The sequence below is a fragment of the Eschrichtius robustus genome, chromosome X (assembly GCF_028021215.1).
Source record: "Eschrichtius robustus isolate mEscRob2 chromosome X, mEscRob2.pri, whole genome shotgun sequence".
Taxonomy (NCBI): Eukaryota; Metazoa; Chordata; class Mammalia; order Artiodactyla; family Eschrichtiidae; genus Eschrichtius; species Eschrichtius robustus.
Window position 1 is genome coordinate 51,080,221 of NC_090845.1, and position 23,273 is coordinate 51,103,493.

General features: G+C 39.1%; 1 protein-coding gene across 4 annotated transcripts in view; it reads left to right on the top strand.

The window, feature by feature from the left end:
* RRAGB (Ras related GTP binding B) overlaps positions 1 to 23,273 on the top strand; it is a 58,574-nt gene that overhangs the window by 30,945 nt on the left and 4,356 nt on the right. For 3 of the 4 annotated variants that reach the window (XM_068533954.1, XM_068533955.1, XM_068533956.1), the window contains 3 exons: positions 13,496 to 13,718; positions 16,184 to 16,279; positions 18,435 to 18,557. In XM_068533954.1, the coding sequence (XP_068390055.1) occupies positions 13,496 to 13,718; positions 16,184 to 16,279; positions 18,435 to 18,557 (442 nt within the window). The remainder of the gene's footprint in view (positions 1 to 13,495; positions 13,719 to 16,183; positions 16,280 to 18,434; positions 18,558 to 23,273) is intronic. The other variant, XM_068533957.1, reaches the window with a different exon arrangement.

Genomic DNA, 23,273 nt, shown 5'->3' on the forward strand with positions numbered 1-23,273 from the left:
TTTGTTGAGAATTTTTGCATCGATGTTCATCGGTGATATTTGCCTGTAGATTTCTTTTGTTGTGACATCTTTGTCTGGTTTTGATATCAGGGTGATGGTGGCCTCGTAGAATGAGTTTGGGAGTATTCCTCCCTCTGCTATATTTTGGAAGAGTTTGAGAACGATAGGTGTTAGCTCTTCTCTAAATGTTTGGTAGAATTCACCTGTGAAGCCATCTGGTCCTGGACTTTTGTTTGTTGGAAGATTTTTAATCACAGTTTCAATTTCAGTGCTTGTGATTGGTCTGTTCATATTTTCTATTTCTTCCTGGTTCCATCTTGAAAGGTTGTGCTTTTCTAAGAATTTGTCCATTTCTTCCAGGTTGTCCATTTTATTGGCATATAGTTGCTTGTAGTAATCTCTCATGATCCTTTGTCTTTCTGCAGTGTCAGTTGTTACTTCTTCTTTTTCATTTCTAGTCATGTTGATTTGTGTCTGCTCCCTTTTTTCCTTGATGAGTCTGGCTAACGGTTTATCAATTTTGTTTATCTTCTCAAAGAACCAGCCTTTAGTTTTATTGATCTTTGCTATCGTTTCCTTCATTTCTTTTTCATTTATTTCTGAGCTGATCTTTATGATTTCTTTCCTTCTGCTCACTTTGGGGTTTTTGTGTTCTTCTTTCTCTAATTGCTTTAGGTGTAACATTAGGTTGTTTACTTGAGATGTTTCTTGTTTCTTGAGCTAGGGTTGTATTGCTATAAACTTCCCTCTTAAAACTGCTTTTGCTGCATCCCATAGGTTTTGGATCGTCATGTTTTCATTGTCATTTGTTTCTAGGTATTTTTTGATTTCCTCTTTAATTTTTTTCAGTGATCTCTTAGTTATGAAGTAGTGTATTGTTTAGCCTCCATGTGTTTGTATTTTTTACAGTTTTTTTTTACTGTAATTGATACCTAGTCTCATAGCGTTGTGGTTGGAAAAGATACTTGACACGATTTCAATTTTTTTTAATTTACCAAGGCTTGATTTTACCAAAGATATGAATCTGTCCTGGAGAATGTTCCATGAGCACTTGAGAACAAAATGTATTCTGTTGTTTTTCGATGGAATGTCCTATAAATATCAATTAGGTCCATCTTATCTAATGTGTTATTTAAGGCTTGTGTTTCCTTATTTATTTTCATTTTGCATGATCTGTTCATTGGTGAAAGTGAGGTGTTAAAGCCCCCTCCTATTGCTGTGTTACTGTCGATTTCCCCTTTTATGGCTGTTAGTATTTGCCTTATGTATTGAGGTGCTCTTATGTTGGGTACAGAAATATTTTCAATTGTTTTCTCTTCTTCTTGGATTGATCCCTTGATCGTCATGTAGTGTCCTTCTTTGTCTCTTGTCTGTATTTTAAAGTCTATTTTGTCTGATATGAGAATTCCTGCTCCAGCTTTCTTTTGATTTCCATTTGCGTGGAATATCTTTTTCCACCCGTTCAGTTTCAGTCTTTATGTGTCCCTTGGTCTGAAGTGGGTCTCTTGTAGGCAGCATACATAGGGGTCTTGTTTTTGAATCCGTTCGGCCAGTCTTTGTGTTTTGGTTGGAGCATTGAATCCATTTACATTTAAGGTAGCTATTGATATGTATGTTCCTATTACCATTTTCTTAATTGTTTTGGGTTTGTTATTGTAGGGCTTTTCCTTCTCTTGTGTTTCCTGCCTAGAGAAGTTCCTTTAGCATTTGTTGTAAAGCTGTTTTGGTGGTGCTGAATTCCCTTAGCTTTTGCTTGTCAGTAAAGATTTTAATTTCTTCGTCGAATCTGAATGAGGTCCTTACTGTGTAGAGTAATCTTGGTTGTAAGTTTTTCCCTTTCATCACTTTAAATATGTCCTGCCACTCCCTTCTGGCTTGCAGAGTTTCTGCTGATAGATCAGCTGTTAACCTTTTGGGGATTCCCTTGTATGTTTTTTGTTGCTTTTCCCTTGCTGCTTTTAATATTTTTTCTTTGTATTTAATTTTTGATAGTTTGATTAATATGTGTCTTGGCATGTTTCTCCTTGGATTTATCCTGTATGGGATTCTCTGCGCTTCCTGTACTTGATTGACTATTTCTTTTCCCATGTTAGAGAAGTTTTCAACTATAATCCCTTCAAATATTTTCTTAGACCCTTACTTTTTCTCTTCTTCTTCTTGGACTCCTATAATTCGAATGTTTGTGTGTTTAATGTTGTCTCAGAGGTCTGTGAACCTGTCCTCAATTCTTTTCATTCTTTTTTCTTTATTCTGCTCTGTGGCAGTTATTTCCACTCTTTAATCTTCCAGGTCACTTATCCATTCTTCTGCCTCAGTTATTCTGCTGTTGATTCTTTCTAAAGAATTTTTAATTTCATTTATTCTGTTGTTCATCATTGTTTGTTTGCTCTTTAGTTCTTCTAGGTCCTTGTGAAACGTTTTTTGTATTTTCTCCCTTCTATTTCCAAGATTTTGGGTCATCTTTACTCTCATTACTCTGAATTGTTTTTCAGGTAGACTGCCTATTTCCTCTTCATTTGTTTGGTCTGGTGGGTTTTTACATTGCTCCTTCATCTCCTGCATTTTTCTCTTTCTTCTCATTTTTTTTAACTTACTGTGTTTGGGTTCTCCTTTTCGCAGGCTGCAGGTTCGTAGTTCCCGTTGTTTTTGGTGTCTGCCCCCAGTGGGTGAGGTTGGTTCAGTGGCTTCTGTAGGCTTCCTGGTGGAGGGGACTGGTACCTGTGTTCTCGTGGGTGTGACTGGATCTTGTCTTTCTGCTGGGCAGGGCCATGTCCGGTGGTGTGCTTTGGGTTGTCTGTGAACTTAGTATGATTTTAGGCAGCCTCTCTGCTAATGGGTGTTTTTGTGTTCCTGACTTGCTAGTTGTTTGCATAGGGTGTCCAGCACTGTAGCTTGCTGGTTGTTCAGTGGAGCTGGGTCTTTGCATTGAGATGGAGATCTCTGTGAGAGCTTTCACCATTTGATATTAAGTCGGGCTGGGAGGTCTCTGGTGGTCCAATGCCCTGGACTTGGCTCTCCCACCTCTGAGTCTCAGGCCTGACACCTGGCTGGAACAGCAAGACCCTGTCAGCCACACGGTCATTTCTGCACTGCTGCCCTGCCAGGAGCGTCCCAATGTGGCGACCAACTCAGTCTCCAGCTTCCCTTTCCTCAGGACGGGCTCATTGTTTCTTTCTCCTTGTGTTTCTGGCTTCCATTTTTGTTTGGTGGTTTTCTATGATATTTTTCTCAGTTTCCTCATTTAGTTTTGTGTCTCCATTCTAGATTTATGTTTTGTAATTAACATGAAGTTTGTATCAAATGTCACATAGATAAATAGTTTTTTTTGCTGATAGCATCTTATCTTCATTTAACTGTATGGTTTTCCTCTTCCCCTTTTGTGTTTTTGTTGTCTCAAACTTTCCCTTTTTATGTTGTAAGTTTATTACCAAATTGAAGTAGCTATAGTTATTTTTTCTGCATTTTGTCCCTTTTTTAACCTTTATACTGTAATAAAGTGTTTAAGAACCTTTTCTGATAAATAGTTGCAATTTTCTGATTCTGTCTGTCTATCACCTTACTTACTCCAAGTTTTGTGTACTTTTGTCTTTGTTTCTGGTATACGACCTCTGTTCAGCATCTCTTGTAAGGCATGTCTAGTGTTGATGAACTCCCTCACCTTTTGTTTGTCTTGGAAAGTCTTTATTTCTCCTTCATATCTGAATGATAACTTTGGTGGATACAGTATCCTTGGGTGACAACTTTTATCTTTTAGTATTTTGATAATGTCATTCCATTCCCACCTGACCTGTAGAGTTTCTGCTTAGAAATCTGCTGATAGCCTAATTTGGGTTCCTTTGTAGTTTACCATTTTTTTCTCCCTGGCTGCCTACAAAATTGTTTCTTTGTCATAGACTTTTGACAGTTTTACTATGTGTCTTAGAGAAGGTCTTTTTGCACAGGTAATTACGTGTTCTCTTAGCTTCATGGACTTGTATATCCAGTTCCTTCCACAGTTTAGGAAATTCTCAGCTATTATTTATTTAAATAAACTCTGTGCTCCCTTCTCCCTCTTTTCTCCTTCTGTGATGTCCATTATCCTAATGTTGCCCTACCTAAAAGAGTCAGATAGCTCTTGTAGAATTTCCTCATTTTTTTGCATCTTATTTTTCTTTCCTCTTCTACTTCTATCTTTTCTAGATTTCTATCTTCACACTCACTAATTCTCTCTTCCATATGGTCTGCTTTATTTCCAGTGCTTTTTAATGCATTCCTTTTTTTAAACATCTTTATTAAAGTATAATTGCTTTACAATGGTGTGTTAGTTTCTGCTTTATAACAAAGTGAATCAGTTATACATATACATATGTTCCCATATCTCTTCCCTCTTGCATCTCCCTCCCTCCCACCCTCCCCATCCCACCCCTCTAGGTGGTCACAAAGCACCGAGCTGATCTCCCAGTGCTATGCGGCTGCTTCCCGCTAGCTATCTATTTTACATTTGGTAGTGTATATATGTCCATGACACTCTCTCACCCTGTCACATCTCACCCCTCCCCCTCCCCATATCCTCAAGTCCATTCTCTAGTAGGACTGTGTCTTTATTCCCATCTTGCCACTAGGTTCTTCATGGCCTTTTTTTTTTTTCCTTAGATTCCATATATATGTGTTAGCATACTGTATTTGTTTTTCTCTTTCTGACTTACTTCACTCTGAATGACAGACTCTAACTCCATCCACCTCATTACAAATACCTCCATTTCATTTTTTTTATGGCTGAGTAATATTCCATTTTATATATGTGCCACATCTTCTTTATCCATTCATCCGATGATGGACACTTAGGTTGCTTCCATATCCTGGCTATTGTAAATACAGCTGCAATGAACATTTTGGTACATGATTCTTTTTGAACTATGGTTTTCTCAGAGTATATGCCCAGTAGTGGGATTGCTGGGTCGTATGGTAGTTCTATTTGTAGTTTTTTAAGGAACCTCCATACTGTTCCCCATAGTGGCTGTATCAATTTACATTCCCACCAACAGTGCAAGAGGGTTCCCTTTTCTCCACACCCTCTCCAGCATTTATTGTTTCTAGATTTTTTGATGATGGCCATTCTGACTGGTGTGAGATGATATCTCATTGTAGTTTTGATTTGCATTTCTCTAATGATTAATGATGTTGAGCATTCTTTCAACTGTCTGTTGGCAATCAGTATATCTTCTTTGGAGAAATGTCTATTTAGGTCTTCTGCCCATTTTTGGATTGGGTTGTTTGTTTTTTTGTTATTGAGCTGCATGAGCTGCTTGTAAATCTTGGAGATTAATCCTTTGTCAGTTGCTTCATTTGCAAATATTTTCTCCCATTCTGATGGTTGTCTTCTGGTCTTGTTTATGGTTTCCTTTGCTGTGCAAAAGCTTTTAAGTTTCATTAGGTCCCATTTGTTTATTTGTGTTTTTATTTCCGTTTCTCTAGGAGCTGGGTCAAAAAGAATATTGCTGTGATGTATGTCATAGAGTGTCCTGCCTATGTTTTCCTCTAAGAGTTTGATAGTGTCTGGCCTTACACTTAGGTCTTTAATCCATTTTGAGTTTATTTTTGTGCATGGTGTCAGGGAGTGTTCTAATTTCATACTTTTACATGTATCTGTCCAATTTTCCCAGCACCACTTATTGAAGAGGCTGTCTTTTCTCCACTGTATATGCTTGCCTCCTTTATCAAAGATAAGGTGACCATATGTGCGTGGGTTTATCTCTGGGCTTTCTATCCTGTTCCATTGATCTATATTTCTGTTTTTGTGCCAGTACCAAACTGTTTTGATTACTCTAGCTTTGTAATATAGTCTGAAGTCAGGGAGCCTGATTGCCCCAGCTCCATTTTTCGTTCTCAAGATTGCTTTGGCTATTCGGGGTCTTTTGTGTTTCCATCCAAATTGTGAAATTTTTTGTTCTAGTTCTGTGAAAAATGCCAGTGGTAGTTTGATAGGGATTGCATTGAATCTGTAGATTGCTTTGGGTAGTAGAGTCATTTTCACAATGTTGATTCTTCCAATCCAGGAACATGGTATATCTCTCCATCTATTTGTATCATCTTTAATTTCTTTCATCAGTGTCTTATAATTTTCTGCATACAGGTCTTTTGTCTCCTTAGGTAGGTTTATTCCTAGATATTTTATTCTTTTTGTTGCAATGGTAAACGGGAGTGTTTTCTTAATTTCACTTTCAGATTTTACGTCATTAGTGTATAGAAATGCAAGAGATTTCTGTGCATTAATTTTGTATCCTGCTACTTTACCGAATTCATTGATTAGCTCTAGTAGTTTTCTGTAGCATCTTTAGGATTCTCTATGTATAGTATCATGTCATCTGCAAACAGTGACAGCTTTACTTCTTCTTTTCCGATTTGGATTCCTTTTATTTCTTTTTCTTCTCTGATTGCTGTGGCTAACACTTCCAAAACTATGTTGAATAATAATGGTGAGATTGGGCAACCTTGTCTTGTTCCTGATCTTAGTGGAAATGGTTTCAGTTTGTCACCATTGAGGACAATGTTGGCTGTGGGTTTGTCATATATGGCCTTTATTATGTTGAGGAAAGTTCCCTCTATGCCTACTTTCTGCAGGACTTTTATCATAAATGGGTGTTGAATTTTTTCGAAAGCTTTCTCTGCATCTATTGATATGATCATATGGTTTTTCTCCTTCAATTTGTTAATATGGTGTATCACGTTGATTGATTTGCGTATATTGAGGAATCCTTGCATTCCTGGGATAAATCCCACTTGATCATGGTGTATGATCCTTTTAATGTGCTGTTGGATTCTGTTTGCTAGTATTTTGTTGAGGATTTTTGCATCTATGTTCACCACTGATATTGGCCTGTAGTTTTCTTTCTTTGTGACATCTTTGTCTGGTTTTGGTATCAGGGTGATGGTGGCCTCGTAGAATGAGTTTGGGAGTGTTCCTCCCTCTGCTATATTTTGGAAGAGTTTGAGAAGGATAGGTGTTAGCTCTTCTCTAGATGTTTGATAGAATTCACCTGTGAAGCCATCTGGTCTTGGGCTTTTTTTTGTTGGAAGATTTTTAATCACAGTTTCAATTTCAGTGCTTGTGATTGGTCTGTTCATATTTTCTATTTCTTCCTGGTTCAGTCTCGGCAGGTTGTGCATTTCTAAGAATCTGTCCATTTCTTCCAGGTTGTCCATTTTATTGGCATAGCGTTGCTTCTGGTAATCTCTTATGATCTTTTGTATTTCTGCAGCGTCAGTGGTTATTTCTCCTTTTTCATTTCTAATTCTATTGATTTGAGTCTTCTCCCTTTTTCTCTTGATGAGTCTGGCTAATGGTTTATCAATTTTGTTTATCTTCTCAAAGAACCAGCTTTTAGTTTCATTGATTTTTGCTATTGTTTCCTTCATTTCTTTTTCATTTATTTCTGATCTGATCTTTATAATTTCTTTCCTTCTGCTGGCTTTGGGGTTTCTTTGTTCTTCTTTCTCTAATTGCTTCAGGTGCAAGGTTAGGTTGTTTATTCGAGATGTTTCCTGTTTCTTGAGGTAGGCTTGTATTGCTATAAACTTCCCTCTTAGCACTGCTTTTGCTGCGTCCCATAGGTTTTGGGTCGTCGTGTCTCCATTGTCATTTGTTTGTAGGTATTTTTTGATTTCCCCTTTGATTTCTTCAGTGATCACTTCGTTATTAAGAAGTGTATTGTGTAGCCTCCATGTGTTTCTGGTTTTTACAGATCTTTTCCTGTAATTGATATCTAGTCTCATAGCGTTTTGGTCGGAAAAGATACTTGATACGATTTCAATTTTCTTAAATTTACCAAGGCTTGATTTGTGACCCAAGATATGATCTATCTTGGAGAATGTTCCATGAGCACTTGAGAAAAATGTGTATTCTGTTGTTTTTGGGTGGAATGTCCTATAAATATCAATTAAGTCCATCTTGGTTAACGTATCATTTAAAGCTTGTGTTTCCTTATTTATTTTCATTTTGGATGATCTGTCCGTTGGTGAAAGTGGGGTGTTAAAGTCCCCTACTATGATTGTGTTGCTGTCGATTTCCCCTTTTATGGCTGTTAGTATTTGCCTTATGTATTGAGGTGCTCCTATGTTGGGTGCATAAATATTTACAATTGTTATAGCTTCCTCTTGGATCGATCCCTTGATCATTATATAGTGTCCTTCTTTGTCTCTTGTAATAGTCTTTATTTTAAAGTCTATTTTGTCTGATATGAGAATTGCTACTCCAGCTTTCTTTTGATTTCCATTTGCATGGAATATCTTTTTCCATCCCCTCACTTTCAGTCTGTAAGTGTCTCTAGGTCTGAAGTGGGTCTCTTGTAGACAGCATATATGTGGGTTTTGTTTTTGTATCCATTCAGCCAGTCTGTGTCTTTTGGTGGGAGCATTTAATCCATTTACATTTAAGGTAATTATCGATATGTATGTTCCTATTCCCATTTTCTTAAATATTGTGGGTTTGTTATTGTAGGTGTTTTCCTTCTGTTGTGGTTCTTGCCTAGAGAAGTTCCTTTAGCATTTGTTGTAAAGCTGGTTTGGTGGTGCTGAACTCTCTCAGCTTTTGCTTGTCTGTAAGTGTTTTAATTTCTCCATGAAATCTGAATGTTATCCTTGCTGGGTAGATTAGTCTTGGTGTTGTAGGTTTTTCTCCTTCATCACTTTAAGTATATCCTGCCACTCCCTTCTGGCTTGCAGGGTTTCTGCTGAAAGATCAGCTGTTAACCTTATGGGGATTCCCTTATGTGTTATTTGTTGTTTTTCCCTTGCTGCTTTTAATATGTTTTCTTTATATTTAATTTTTGACAGTTTGATTAATATGTGTCTTGGCGTGTTTCTCCTTGGATTTATCCTGTATGGGACTCTCTGTGCTTCCAGGACTTGATTAACTATTTCCTTTCCCATATTAGGGAAGTTTTCAACTATAATCTCTTCAAATATTTCCTCAGTCCCTTTCTTTTTCTCTTCTTCTTCTGGGACCCCTATAACTCGAATGTTGGTGCGTTTAATGTTGTCCCAGAGGTCTCTGAGACTGTCCTCAGTTCTTTTCATTCTTTTTTCTTTATCCTGCTCTGCAGTAGTTATTTCCACCATTTTATCTTCCAGGTCACTTATCCTTTCTTCTGCCTCAGTTATTCTGCTATTGATCCCATCTAGAGTATTTTTAATTTCATTTATTGTGTTTTTCATCATTGCTTGGTTCCTGTTTAGTTCTTCTACGTCCTTGTTAAATGTTTCTTGCATTTTGTCTATTCTATTTCCAAGATTTTGGATCATCTTTACTCTCATTATTCTGAATTCTTTTTCAGGTAGGCTGCCTATTTCCTCTTCATTTGTTAGGTCTGGTGGGTTTTTACCTTGCTCCTTCACCTGCTGTGTGTTTTTCTGTCCTCTCATTTTGCTTATCTTACTGTGTTTGGGGTCTCCTTTTCACAGGCTGCAGGTTCGTAGTTCCCATTGTTTTTGGTATCTGTCCCCAGTGGCTAAGGTTGCTTCAGTGGGTTGTGTAGGCTTCCTGGTGGAGGGAAGTAATGCCTGTGTTCTGGTGGATGAGGCTGGATCTTGTCTTTCTGGTGGGCACGTCCACGTCTGGTGGTGTATTTTGGGGTGTCTGTGGCCTTATTATGATTTTAGGCAGCCTCTCTGCTAATGGATGGGGCTGTGTTCCTGTCTTGCTAGTTGTTTGGCATAGGGTGTCCAGCACTGTAGCTTGCTGGTCGTTGAGTGAAGCTGGGTCTTGATGTTGAGATGGAGATCTCTGAGAGATTTTCGCCGTTTGGTATTACGTGGAGCTGGGAGGTCTCTTGTGGACCAGTGTCCTGAACTTGGCTCTCCCACCTCAGAGGCACAGCCCTGATGCCTGGCTGGAGCACCAAGAGCCTTTCATCCACACAGCTCAGAGTAAAAGGGAGAAAAAATAGAAAGAAAGAAAGAGGATATAATATAGTGAAGTAAAATAAAGCTATTATAAAGCAAAGCTATACAGACAAAATCTCACCCAGAAGCATATAGATATACACTCACAAAAAAAGGAAAAGGCGAAAAATTAATATATCCTGCTCCCAAAGTCCACCTCCTGAATTTGGGATGATTCGTTTTCTATTCAGGTATTCAACAGATGCAGGCACATCAAGTTGTTTGTGGAGTTTTAATCCGCTGCTTCTGAGGCTGCTGGGAGAGATTTCCCTTTCTCTTCTTTGTTCGCACAGCTCCCCGGGTTCAGCTTTGGATTTGGACCCGCCTCTGCGTGTAGGTTGCCTGACGGCGTCTGTTCCCCGCCCAGACAGAACAGGGTTAAAGGAGCAGCTGCTTTGGGGGCTCTGGCTCACTCACGCCGAGGGGAGGGAGGGGTACGGAGGAGGCGGTGCAAGTCTGCAGCGGCAGAAGCCGGCGTGACGTTGCACTAGCCTGAGGCGCGCCGTGTGTTCTCCCGGGGAAGTTGTCCCTGGATCACGGGACCGTGGCAGTGGCCGGCTGCACTGGCTCCCGGGAGGGGTGGTGTGGAGAGTGACCTGTGCTCGCACACAGGCTTTTTGGTGGCGGCAGCAGCAGCCTTAGCGTCTCATGCCCGTCTCTGGGGCCCGCGCTGATCGCCGCGGCTCGCGCCCGTCTCTGGAGTTCGTTTAGGCGGTGCTCTGAATCCCCTCTCCTTGTGTGCCGCGAAACAAAGAGGCAAGAAAAAGTCTCTTGCTTCTTCAGCAGCTGCAGACTTTTTCCCCGGACTCCCTCCCGGCTAGCTGTGGTGCGCTAACCCCTTCAGGCTGTGTTCATGCTGCCAACCCCAGTCCTCTCCCTGCAATCCGACTGAAGCCCGAGCCTCAGCTCCCAGCCCCCGCCCGCCCCGGCAGGTGAGCAGACAAGCCTCTCGGGCTGGTGAGTGCTGCTTGTTGCCGAGCCTCTGTGCGGGAATCTCTCCGTTTTTCCCTCTGTGCCCCTGTTGCTGTGGGATCTTCGCTGATAGCCACGGCTCGCGCCAGTCTCTGGAGCTCGTTTAGGCGGTGCTCTGAATCCCCTCTCCTCGCGCACCAGGAAACAAAGAGGGAAGAAAAAGTCTCTTGCCTCTTCGGCAGCTGCAGACTTTTTCCCGGACTCCCTCCCGGCTAGCTGTGGTGCACTAACCCCTTCAGGCTGTATTCAAGCCGCCAACCCCAGTCCTCTCCCTGCAATCCCACTGAAGCCGGAGCCTCAGCTCCCAGCCCCGCCCGCCCCGGCGGGTGAACAGACAAGCCTCTTGGGCTGGTGAGTGCTGCTCGTTGCCGTACCTCTGTGCGGGAGTCTCTCCGCTTTGCCCTCCGCACCCCTGTGGCTGTGCTCTCCTCCGTGGCTCCGAAGCTTCCTCCCTCTGCCACCCGCAGTCTCCGCCCACGAAGGGGCTTCCTAGTGCGTGGAAAGCTTTCCTCCTTCATGGCTCCCTCCCACTGGTGCAGGTCCCGTCCCTATTCTTTTGTCTCTGTTATTTCTTTTTTCTTTTGCCCTACCCAAGTACATGGGGAGTTTCTTGCCTTTTGGGAGGTCTGACGTTTTCTGCCAGCATTCAGTGGGTGTTCTGTAGGAGAAGTTCCACGTGTAGATGTATTTCTAATGTATCTGTGGGCAGGAAGGTGATCTCCGCATCTTACTCTTCCTCCATCTTCTCTACCTCACCCCTTAATGCATTCTTTATCTCATTTATTGAGTTTTTCAGCTCCAGAATTTTAGTTCTTTTTTTTTAGTTTCAACGTTTTTGGTAAAGCATTCCTGTTTATTAATTTTATTCCTGAGCTAATTGATGTGCCTTTCTGAGTTTTCATGTAGCTTGTTGAATTTCTTCATGACAGCTATTTTAAATTCTCTATCAGATCATATTATTCTGTGACTTTGGTTTCTGGGGAATTGTCATTTTCTTTTTGTGGTGCGGTGTTACTGTGCTTCTTCATGGTACTTCCTTCTGCCAGAGCATGTGAAGTGAGACAAGTTAGAAATTAGGGGTCTTTTCTTTTTTCATAGGTGGCACTGTAGCACAAGTTTTTGGTTTCTCTTACCTGAGCTGCCTCTGTCAGAGCTGTGCCCCCTGTCCCAGCTCTCATTATCACTTCTGGTGTTTTCAGGATCATTGGCACCTTGCTTCTGCCTATGTCACTGGCAGAAGCTGCCTGGTTCACCTGGATGGTGGGTTCTTCCCTAGCTTCCAGGATCCTCTGAGTCTCAGGCTCAGCCACCGTGGGGGAAGGGGTGGGGGGAGCCAGGGTCATACCAGTGCCTCTTCCCTATCTGGTTTTCTAAGTTTCTCAGGCTCTGCCACTGCTGGTGGGAGAGCAGAGGGGCTGGAGGCTTGGGCACCTCAGTGGCTGGAGGGACAGGGCTGCAGGCCCCATTCCCACTGCTGTACAGTTAGATGTGTCCATGGTTGCCACTGCAGCCAGGAGGCTGGTGTTGTGTGTGCTGTCTGCTCTGCTGCTACCAGGTTCTCTGGGGCTGCAGGCTTATCTGCCATGGCCAGAGGGCCAGGATTATAGGCACTACCTCTACTGTTCCTTCAGTTCTGCCTCCTCTATCTGTTCCAGTCCATCCACCTTTAGATGTACAGGTGTGTGGAATTCTCTAGCATCCTGGTGTGTTGGACAAAAGTACCTTTGTTGAGTTGTAAATGTTTTACTGGTTGTAGATTGAAGGGGAGAGACAGAGGTAGCTTTTCATCCCATCATGTTGTTGATGCCACTCCTTGATTTTTTTGTTCAGGATAGAACACTACTATATTCTTCTAGCCAGCTGGCAATTGAGAATTTCTTGGGAAGCTGCACACAGCCTACGGAGCAAAGAGCAACATTCTGCTAAAAAGTTAACTTGGAGCCATTTTCATATAGTTTAGAGTGTTTGACTAGTTATTCATTCAGTAAATATTCATTGAGCAAGTACTCTGTGGCAAGCTCTGTGCTAAAAGCTGGGAAACAATGTCAAACTGTAACAGACATGGTCCTTACCTTCATGGAGCTTGCCGTCTAGGGGATTGAATGCCATTAATTAAAAACTCACACAAATATGTATAATATCACACTTGTGGTGAGTGTTAAAAATAAAACCAATGTGTTAGTATAATTGCCTATGGTGACTAGATTTGCCCAAGTCAGTGAGGTCAGGGATAGTTTCTGTGAGGAAGTATGGATTGAACTGAAATCCAGTGGAACAAGTAGGAGTTAATTAGGTATAAAAGTAAGGGGATAGCATGTGAGACAGAGTGAAAAGCATGTGTAAAGGCCCCTCGGCGGATAGACCATGGGCCACTAGAACTGAGGGAAGGTCAAAGTATATTTGGAACACAAGGAGGGGAGCAAAAGGTGGCACAAGATGTGGCTTAAGAAGTAAGAAAGTGAGGCCATCCTAATTTGCTATCATTTTCCCTTTAATTTGAAGCTTTAGGATTATCTTTCACACTGATTAAGCCAACAAAAATAGATCGTAAATAGGAGTGATTAAGTGATGACTTGCTTATTACCTAGATTTTTTTTCCTACTAGACAGGACACCTTCATGGAAAATTATTTCACCAGCCAACGAGACAACATCTTCCGTAATGTGGAGGTTCTGATTTATGTCTTTGATGTGGAAAGCCGCGAACTGGAAAAGGACATGCACTATTACCAGTCGTGCCTGGAGGCCATTCTGCAGAATTCTCCAGATGCCAAAATCTTTTGCTTGGTGCATAAAATGGATCTGGTACAGGAGGATCAACGAGACCTGGTAAGAAATAGAAGGGGTGGTGCACCAAATAATTGACATCCTTTGTAGACTTCTTCTGTAGAGATATAGGTAAACTTGTACCATTCTTTTTTAGGAAAAAAAAAATCTCAACATAAGCTTTCAAAATAAAGTTGACATTTGTTTTTAAAAACACTTATAAACAAATGTTCCATGGTAAGGGAAATATAGTGTTCATTTAGCAAATAATTTTCAAATTTAGGAAAGGATCCTGGCCATGTGATATCACTAAGCAGCTTTATGTATTTTAAAGATATATTTGCTACCACTGTTTTACTGTCCTTCAGAGCAGGCAGTTATTGTCAAGGCTAGAAGACCCACCAGGGGTGAGATAAAGAAAGGTGATAGCTGTCACTAGGTTGACCTAGGAAACTGGTATGCACCAATTCAAATGCCAACTATACTGTGTTAGGCACAATGCCAAGGCCCTCATAATTGCACTGATATGGTATATTTATCTTCTTTTCTAGCATGGGAGTTAGTACACATAAATTTAAACCAGAAAAGACACAGTAGAAAGGGCAAACTCCTAGCTAGCTATGAGACCCCAGGACTGGCAAGTCACAAATATAGTCTAGCGTTAGTTTGCTCCATATAAAATAAGAGGATTGGATTTTAAAGTCTAAGCTGAGAGAGAAGATCCTCTGTTTCCAAGGGTAAAGTTGAGGAAAGCAGTTTTAGAATATGCTGGTGATGTAGAAGAACACAGTTCCTCTTTGGGTTGGAACCTAGGAGTCTAAGGATCCCCTTTAACTTAAGAATTTTTTGGTAATAGCTGTGGTCAGGAATACTTTTTTTTTCCATAATTAGTTACAGGATTGGCTTCAGTGTTCCAGTATTTGAGTATGTTTTGGTGTTTCTAGATTAGCTTACAGGCTTTCAGAAACCACTTGACAGGTTTCCGTATTTGACTCTGAAAAGGACTTTTGAGTATTCTTTTTAATTCCTTCTCCCTCTCACTAAGTATCAATTCTGTTTTAATTCAGCAGAAAATTCTGTATGTAGCTTGATCTTGAGATTGTGAGGGGTTTGTTATTATTACTGTTCTTTGTTTTGTTTCCCTGGCCCAATTTGCAGCAGAAAAACCTAGAGCATTCCAATAAATGACCTCCTTATGGATTTTTTAATTACTTGTAATTTTTAGTGATCAACATATTGTTTTCTAAATGCTTATGTAAATATCCCCAAAGATACATTCATGTTCTTTGTGGGATTTTAAGCTTAATTAAGAAAAGTATACTCTATTTCATTAAAGATTCAGACTTGGAGGTTTTGAAATAAAATGGCTAGGGTGCTTCCCTGAATATCAGTTTCAAGCAAGATAGGTGTTTCCCTCTATGTGTGTGTATTAGTCAGGGTTCCTCAGAGAAACAGAACCAATAAGAAGTGTGTGTGTGTGTGTGTGTGTGTGTGTGTGTATGTGTGTGTAGAGAGAGAGAGAGAGTGAGAATAAGAGAGAGACTGATTAATTTTAAGGAATTGACTCATATGATTGTGGAGGCTAGCAAGTCCGAAATCTGCAGGGCAGACTGATAGGCTGGAGACCCTTGTTGCAGCTTGAGTCAGAAGGCAGTCTGGAAGGCAGAATTCCCTCTTCCTGGGGAATGGCAGTCTTTTTCTCTTAAGGCCTTCAACTGGTTATATAAAGCTTACCCATATTATGGAAGGGGATCTGCTTTACTAAAAGTCCACTGATTTAAATATTAATCTCATCTAAAAAATACCTTCATAGCAACATCTAAATTGGTGTTTAACCAAATGTCTGGGTATTGTGGCCTAACCTAGTTGTTGCATAAAATTATCCATCACAGTGTGAACAGTGCACTCACTATAAGCCCACCCAGTCCTGGAAAATATCTGTGTATGTGTTTATATTTGTATAAATAGATATTTTCCCATGTATATATGGGCATATATATAGATAGGTAGATACATAGCCAAGAAGAATAGATATTTGTGTGTAAGGGGTTGTTATATCTATGTAGCCAAATAAATACAGTCCATACAGAAATAATATATAAGTGTATGCATGTGTGTATGAGAGAAAGATATCTACAAAAGTTGAAGTATTTTGATTTATAAAATCTTGATATTGGTATGGATATCTTAAAAATGACCCAGATTGGATTATTTGGAATGTTAGATATATTTTATTAAGATTCCTCTGTATGGTAAATTTTATTTTCCAGCATAGTGTTCTCAGTGAGTACTCAGAACAAGCAGCACAGTCCTGAAGAATTGTAGTAGCCGTTGCACTTTGTAGACCTGACCTGAAATCATTTCTGCCATCCTAGTCTGTAAAGTAACGTACACATTTAAAAATTCCTCTGAGGAAAAACGAAATGCCCCTGTTTAAAATATGCTAAAATATTACACCTCAGATTTTGCAGTGAGAGAGGAGAGCTGTTAGTTATATGCTAATCAGTATGTTGGTCTATTTACTTCAGATTTTTAAAGAGCGAGAAGAAGATCTGAGGCGTTTGTCTCGCCCATTGGAATGTTCTTGCTTCCGAACATCTATCTGGGATGAAACTCTCTATAAGGTGTGTATGTTTCCCTGAGTTCTCTCATTTAAAGAGCATGAAAAAAAAGCTAGAAGGGTATTATCAAAACTAAAAGATTTTAAACTCTTTCATAGCCATCTAGATGTGTTGAACTAAAAGAAAAAATAATCTACATAAATTGTTTGAAAAATACCCAATTTAACCTTAAGAAATTTTGCTTTTGATCTTAGATTGGGTCGACATACCTACCAGATCACACTGAATTAACCCAGTTTGGTCCTGATTAATTTGATACAGATCTTCATGACAGTAGAGGTTTCACTGGCCATCATCCATTTTGACCTGTTGTGGTCTCAATGCTGATTGGAGTTGTATCTAATATTCAGGTACCTCTACAGGATATAAGCTAGTCTGCCTAAGTTTGGATGGCAATAGAAGAACAATATTTAGGGGAGAGATTGGAGAACGGAATCTTAGAATGGGATATGTTATTTCTAGAGTATGATAGCTTCAACTTTCATGCCAAATTAGAGACTAGCATTCTTTCAACCAGAGAGATTGTTCCCATTGGTGGAATGGATGCCACACTGCTTGTAGTAGTTGTAGAGGTTACAAACAATAGCTGTGTTATGGATGAAGCTGAAATTACCTTATTGGCACATAGGCTCCTTATCCTGCTTCCTCCCTTTCTCCCACTGATTTAGTGATTTGAAAGACTGGCTCCTTTTGGGTCCTGCTGTGGTCAGACTGCTTCTGGTATCCATTGACAAGTCTGGGTAGGAAAGCATCCTTCTCTGTGACTCGTAGCTACAGCCTCAGTATCAACTCCATCTGACAAGTATCTACAACCAAAAGCACAGAAACCTGATTTGCCAAGGAGAAAAACAATTGGACTTTAAACATAGCCACTGATTTATTTTTTTAACTAATTCATTTTTTTCCCCAATATGTTGACCCAGCCTCGCTCTAATAACAGATCATTTTGAGATACCTATCTAGGAAATACTGTTCTAGATTAATTTGGGCCGAATTTCTCTCAAAGCCTTATTCCCATAGAACAGGTAACCGTGAATAAGGATGGACATGACGCACTGATAAGAACCAGCTGCGGTGTGAAGGATGGCAATACATAACACGACCAAAGACAATTGGCTAATCACAACACTGCTGTGAGTGACAATGTCTCTGCTGTGGTTAGCTTTGGTGCCTTCTCCAAGGTAAATTCAGCAGTGACATTAACACCGACCTGGGAACTTGGAACCTGAACCCCCATGCCTAAGTAATAAAACTAATTGGAACAAAGACATGGCTCTACTCTCTCTTACATCAATGTTGCATAGAGCTGACATAAATTTTTATATTAAGTTTTATTCTACAAGCACTCATTGCAATATGCTTGATGCTGTTGGACACACAGATGACTAAGACCAGGTTCCTGCCCTCTAGTAGGGGAGAGAAGAACATTGTACACCTTACCAGACAAATTGGAGCAAAATTGAAAGAAATATTATAATGAAAATTCAAATAAAAGAGCCTTAAGAGAATAGAGGGAGGGTGTGGTTAATTTCAACTCCTTATTTTACTCATACTCCTCTGGATGAAGTCAGTTTTAGGCAAACACGCAGTGGACTGTTTTTAATTCAATTGGATCAATAGTTTATACAGCTGACAATAAGCCTTTTGGAATGATAATGCCACTAATTTCTATTGTATGTTATCCCATTGAGGGGAGGGGCCATTTTTCTACGTGGCTCTGATATTTTCATAAAATTGATTCTTAGATATATGTTAAATATAGCATTATTAGGTTCTGATCTTTAGAGCAATCTACACTATTGGACTTAATATCTGTTTGAATGGCTGTATTAGAAGTTCTTTAGCCCAGTATATCAGAGTTTTCAACTTCCCTAAGGCAATGTGATGGAATTAAATATTTGTTTATTTTTAGTTATCAATGGAAAGAAGTATTTTACAGAAGTGTTTGAAACTTTAAACAATCCAACTGAAGGATAAAAATCAAATATCTTCATTTTCTCACTTTGTTTGTGTTATATCATACTTCTTGCCAGAATTTGTTTGGGACTCAATTATCACCATATTTTGCTGTCTGTATATTATAGTATACTTACTCATTTGCAAAGATCTGGGACTGGCTACCTGTTAGTAATATTACACTGTGCTTCTGTTCTGTTAGGCTTGGTCCAGCATTGTTTATCAGCTGATTCCCAATGTTCAGCAGCTGGAAATGAACCTAAGGAATTTTGCTGAAATTATTGAGGCTGATGAAGTGCTTCTATTTGAGAGAGCCACTTTTCTGGTGAGAACTTTCTGCTCTGCAGATGTACTTCACACTCACCTTCTTCTATTCAGCAATGGAGAATATGTTGCCACTTTCAGGAAGAACCTTTTTCCCTCTTGTCATTACTTCACCATGCATAGCCTTATTTATAAAGTAGTATTGTCAGCAAGTAACTTGAAAGAAGTTCTTTGGTGCGTGGATCTTTAGTAATTAGTAAAACTTAGCTGTTTGCAGGTAAGCCTTACTATAGAGTTTAGATTATTTTTGTGAATAATTGTTCATTTGTGTTAAAGAATTCCTATTTCCTATTGACTTTTATTATGAAATGATGGGTATTTTTCTTTGAGTTTAAAGCTTTTAACATGGAAGAGATGTAATGGTCAACTCAGTGACGTAGCTAAGAGTTCAGATGGGGAGGTGAAAGGGCAAAGAGGTATGTTGGTATTTTTATTTTTCTTATAAATTCGGCTTAACAATGATATTAGCACTTACTGTGTACTTGGCCATGAGGGGATATGCAAAACCCAATATTATATTTATAAGTAAAATTTTTAAATAACTAATAAAAATTGACTTGAGATGTCACAAAGCACTGCTTAAGTAATTGCTGATCAGCTTAATAAATATATCTCTAAGAGCAGCTCACAGTAAATAATTGGTTTCTGAGCTCTACCAGTGCTTGGTGATTTTAGACACATTTCTTGCTTTTTTGGTTTTTACATAGACACGTATCCTTTTTCAAATTCTTTTCTCATTTAGGTTATTACAGAATATTGAGCAGAGTTCCCCATGCCATACAGTAGGTCCCCGTTGGCCATCTATTCTAAATATAGAAGTGTGTACATCTCAATCCCAAACTCCCAATCTATCCCTACCCCCACCCTTCACCCCTGGCAACCACAAGTTCCTTCTCTAAGTCTGTGAGTCTGTTTCTGTCTTGTAAACAAGTCCATTTGTATCATTTCTCTTGGATTCCACATATAAGCAATATCATATGATATTTGTCTTTCTCTGTCTGACTTACTTCACTTAGTATGATAATCTCCAGGTCCATCCATGTTTCTGCAAATGGCATTATTTCATTCTTTTTAATGGCTGAGTAATATTCCATTGTATATATGTACCACATTTTCTTTATCCATTCATCTGTTGATGGACATTTAGGTTGCTTCCATGTCTTGGCTATTGTAAACAGGGCTGAAATGAACATTGGGGTGCATGTATCCTTTCAAACCATGTTTTTCTCCGGATATATGCCCAGGAGTGGGATTCCTGGATCATATGGTAGCTCTAATTTTAGTTTTTTAAGGCACCTCCATACTGTTCTCCATGGTGGCTGTACCAATTTACATTCCCACCAACAGTGCAAGAGGGTTCCCTTTTCTCCACACCCTCTCCAGCATTTATTGTTTGTAGACTTTTTGATGATGGCCATTCTGACTGGTGTGAGGTGGTACCTCATTGTAGTTTTGATTTGTATTTCTATAATAATTACTGATGTTGGGCATCTTTTCATATACCTCCTGGCCATCTGTATGTCTTCTTTGGATAAATGTCTATTTAGGTCTTCTGCCCATTTTTTTATTGGGTTGTTTGTTTTTTTTTCATACTGAGCCACATGAGTTGTTTGTAAATTTTGGAGATTAATCCCTTGTCTGCTACATCATTTGCAAATATTTTCTCCAATTTTATGGGTTGTCTTTGTGCTTTCTTTATGGTTTTCTTTGCTGTGCAAAAGCTTTTGAGTTTAATTAAGTCCCATTTGTTTTTTGTTTTTTGTTTTTTAATTTCCATTACTCTAGATGTGGATTGAAAAAGATCTTGCTGCAATTTATGTCAGAGTGTTCTGCCTATGTTTTCCTCTAAGAATTTTAGAGTATCCAGTCTTACATTTAGGTCTTTAATCCATTTTGAGTTTATTTTTGTGTATGGTATTAAAGAATGTTCTAATTTCATTTTTCTTACATGTAGCTGTCCAGTTTTCCCAGCAGTATTTATTGAAGAGACTGTCTTTTCTCCATCATATAGTCTTGCCTTCATTGTCATAGGTTAATTGACCATGGTGCGTGGGTTTATTTCTGGGCTTTCTATCCTATTCCATTGATCTATATTTCTGTTTTTGTGCCAGTTCCATACTGTCTTGATGACTTTAGCTTTGTAGTATAGTCTGAAGTCAGGGAGCCTGATTCCTCCAGCTCTGTTTTTCTTTCTCAAGATTGCCTTGGCTATTCGGAGTCTTTTGTGTCTCCATACAAATTTTAAGATTTTTTGTTCTAGTTCTGTGAAAAATGCCCTTGGTAATTTGATAGGGATTGCATTGAATATGTAGATTGTCTTGGGTAGTATAGTCATTTTGACAATATTGATTCCTCTAATCCAAGAACATGGTATGTCTTTCCATCTGTTTCTGTCATCTTTGATTTCATTCATCAGTATCTTATAATTTTTTGAAGTACAGGTCTTTTTCCTCCTTAGGTAGGTTTATTTCTAGGTATTTTATTCTTTCTGCTGCACTGGTAAATGGGATTGTTTCTTTAATTTCTCTTTCTGATCTTTCATTGTTAGTGTATAGAAATGCAAGAGATGTCTGTGTATTAATTTTGTATCCTACAACTTTACCAAATTCATTGAGCTCTAGTAGTTTTCTAGTAGCATCTTTAGGATTTTCTATGTATAGTATCATGTCATCTGCAGACAGAGACTGTTTTACTTCTTTTCCAATTTGGATTCCTTTTATTTCTTTTTCTTTTCTGACTGCCATGGCTAGGACTTCCAAAACTGTGTTCAGTAAAAGTGGCGAGAGTGGACATCCTTGTCTTGTTCCTGATCTTAGAGGAGATGCTTTCAGCTTTTCACCATTGAGTATGATGTTAGGTGTAGGTTTGTCATATATGGCCTTTATTATGTTGAGGTAAGTTCTCTCTGTGCCCACTTTCTGGAGAGCTTTTATCATACATGGGTGTTGAATTTTGTTAAGAGCTTTTTCTGCATCTATTGAGATGATCATATGGTTTCTATTCTTCAGTTTGTTGCTGTGGTGTATCACACCGATTGATTTGGCGATATTGAAAAGTCCTTTCATCCCTGGGATAAATCCCACTTGATCATTGGGTCTGATCCTTTTAATGTATTGTTGGATTCGGTTTGCTAGTGTTCTGTTGAGGACTGTTTTTGCATCTATGTTCGCCAGTGACATTGGCCTGTAATTTTCTTTTTTGGTGGTATCTTTGTCTGGTTTTGGTTATCAGGGTGATGGTGACCTCATAGAATGAGTTTGCAAGTGTTCCTTCCTCTGCAATTTTTTGGAATAGTTTCAGAAGGATAGGTGTTAACTCATCTCTAAATGTTTGATAGAATTCACGTGTGAAGCCATCAGGTCCTGGACTTTGGTTTGTTGGGAGTTTTTTAATCCCAGTTTCAATTTCATTCTTGTAATTGATCTGTTCATATTTTCTGTTTCTTCCTGGTTCAGTCTTGGGAGATTGTACCTTTCTAAGAATTTGTCCGTTTCTTCTAGGTTGTCCATTTTATTGGCATAGAGTTGCTTGTAGTAATCTCTCATGATCCTTTGTATTTCTGTGGTGTCTGTTGTAGCTTCTCCTTTTTCATTCCTAATTGTATTGATTTGAGTCCTCTCCCTTTTTTCCTTGATGAGTCTGTCTAAAGGTTTATCCATTTTGTTTATCTTTTCTAAGGACCAGCTTTTAGTTTCATTCATCCTTTCTATTGTTTTCTTTCTCTCTATTTCATTTATTTCTGCTCTGATCTTTATGGTTTCTTTCCCTCTATTAACTTTGTGTTTTGTTTGTTCTTCTTTCTCTAGTTTCTTTAGGTGTAAGGTTAGGTTGTTTATTTGAGATTTTTATTGTTTCCTGAGGCAAGATTGTGTTGCTATAAATTTCCCTCCTAGAACTGCTTTTGGGGTGTCACATAGGTTTTGGATCCTCATGCTTTCATTTTCATTTGTCTCTATATACTTTTTGATTTCTTTGATTTCTTCAGTGATCCATTGGTTATTAAGTAGCATATTGTTTAGCCTCCATGTGTTTGTGTATTTTACAGCTTTTTCCTTATAGTTGATTTCTAATCTCATAGCGTAGTGTTTGGGAAAGATGCTTGATATGATTTCAGTTTTCTTAAATTTACCGAGGCTTGCTATATGGCCCAGCATGTGATCAATTCTGGAGAATGTTCCATGTGTACTTGAGAAGAATGTGTATTCTGCTGCTTTTGGATGGAATGCTCTAAATATCAATTAAGTCCATCTAGTCTAATGTGTCATTTAAGGCCTGTGTTTCCTTATTGATTTTCTGTCTGAATGATCTTTCCATTGATGAACATGGGGTGTTAAAGTCCCCCACTATGATTGTGTTACTGTCGACTTTTCTTTCTATGGCTGTTAGTATTTGCCTTATATATTGTAGTGCTCCTATGTTGAGTTCATATATATTTACAATTGTTATGTCTTCTTCTTGGACTGATCCCTTGATTATTATGTAGTGTCCTTCTTTGTCTCTTGTAACATTCTTTATTTTAAACTCTGTTTTGTCTAATATGAGTATTGCTATTCTAGCTTTCTTTTGATTGCTGTTTGCATGGAATGCATTTTTCCATCCTCTTACTTTCAGTCTGCATGTGTCCCTAGATCTGAAGTGGGTCTCTTGTAGACAGCATATATATGGTAGACATATATCTTAATCTCTCTGAGTTTGGTTCCCCTTTTATAAAATGGAG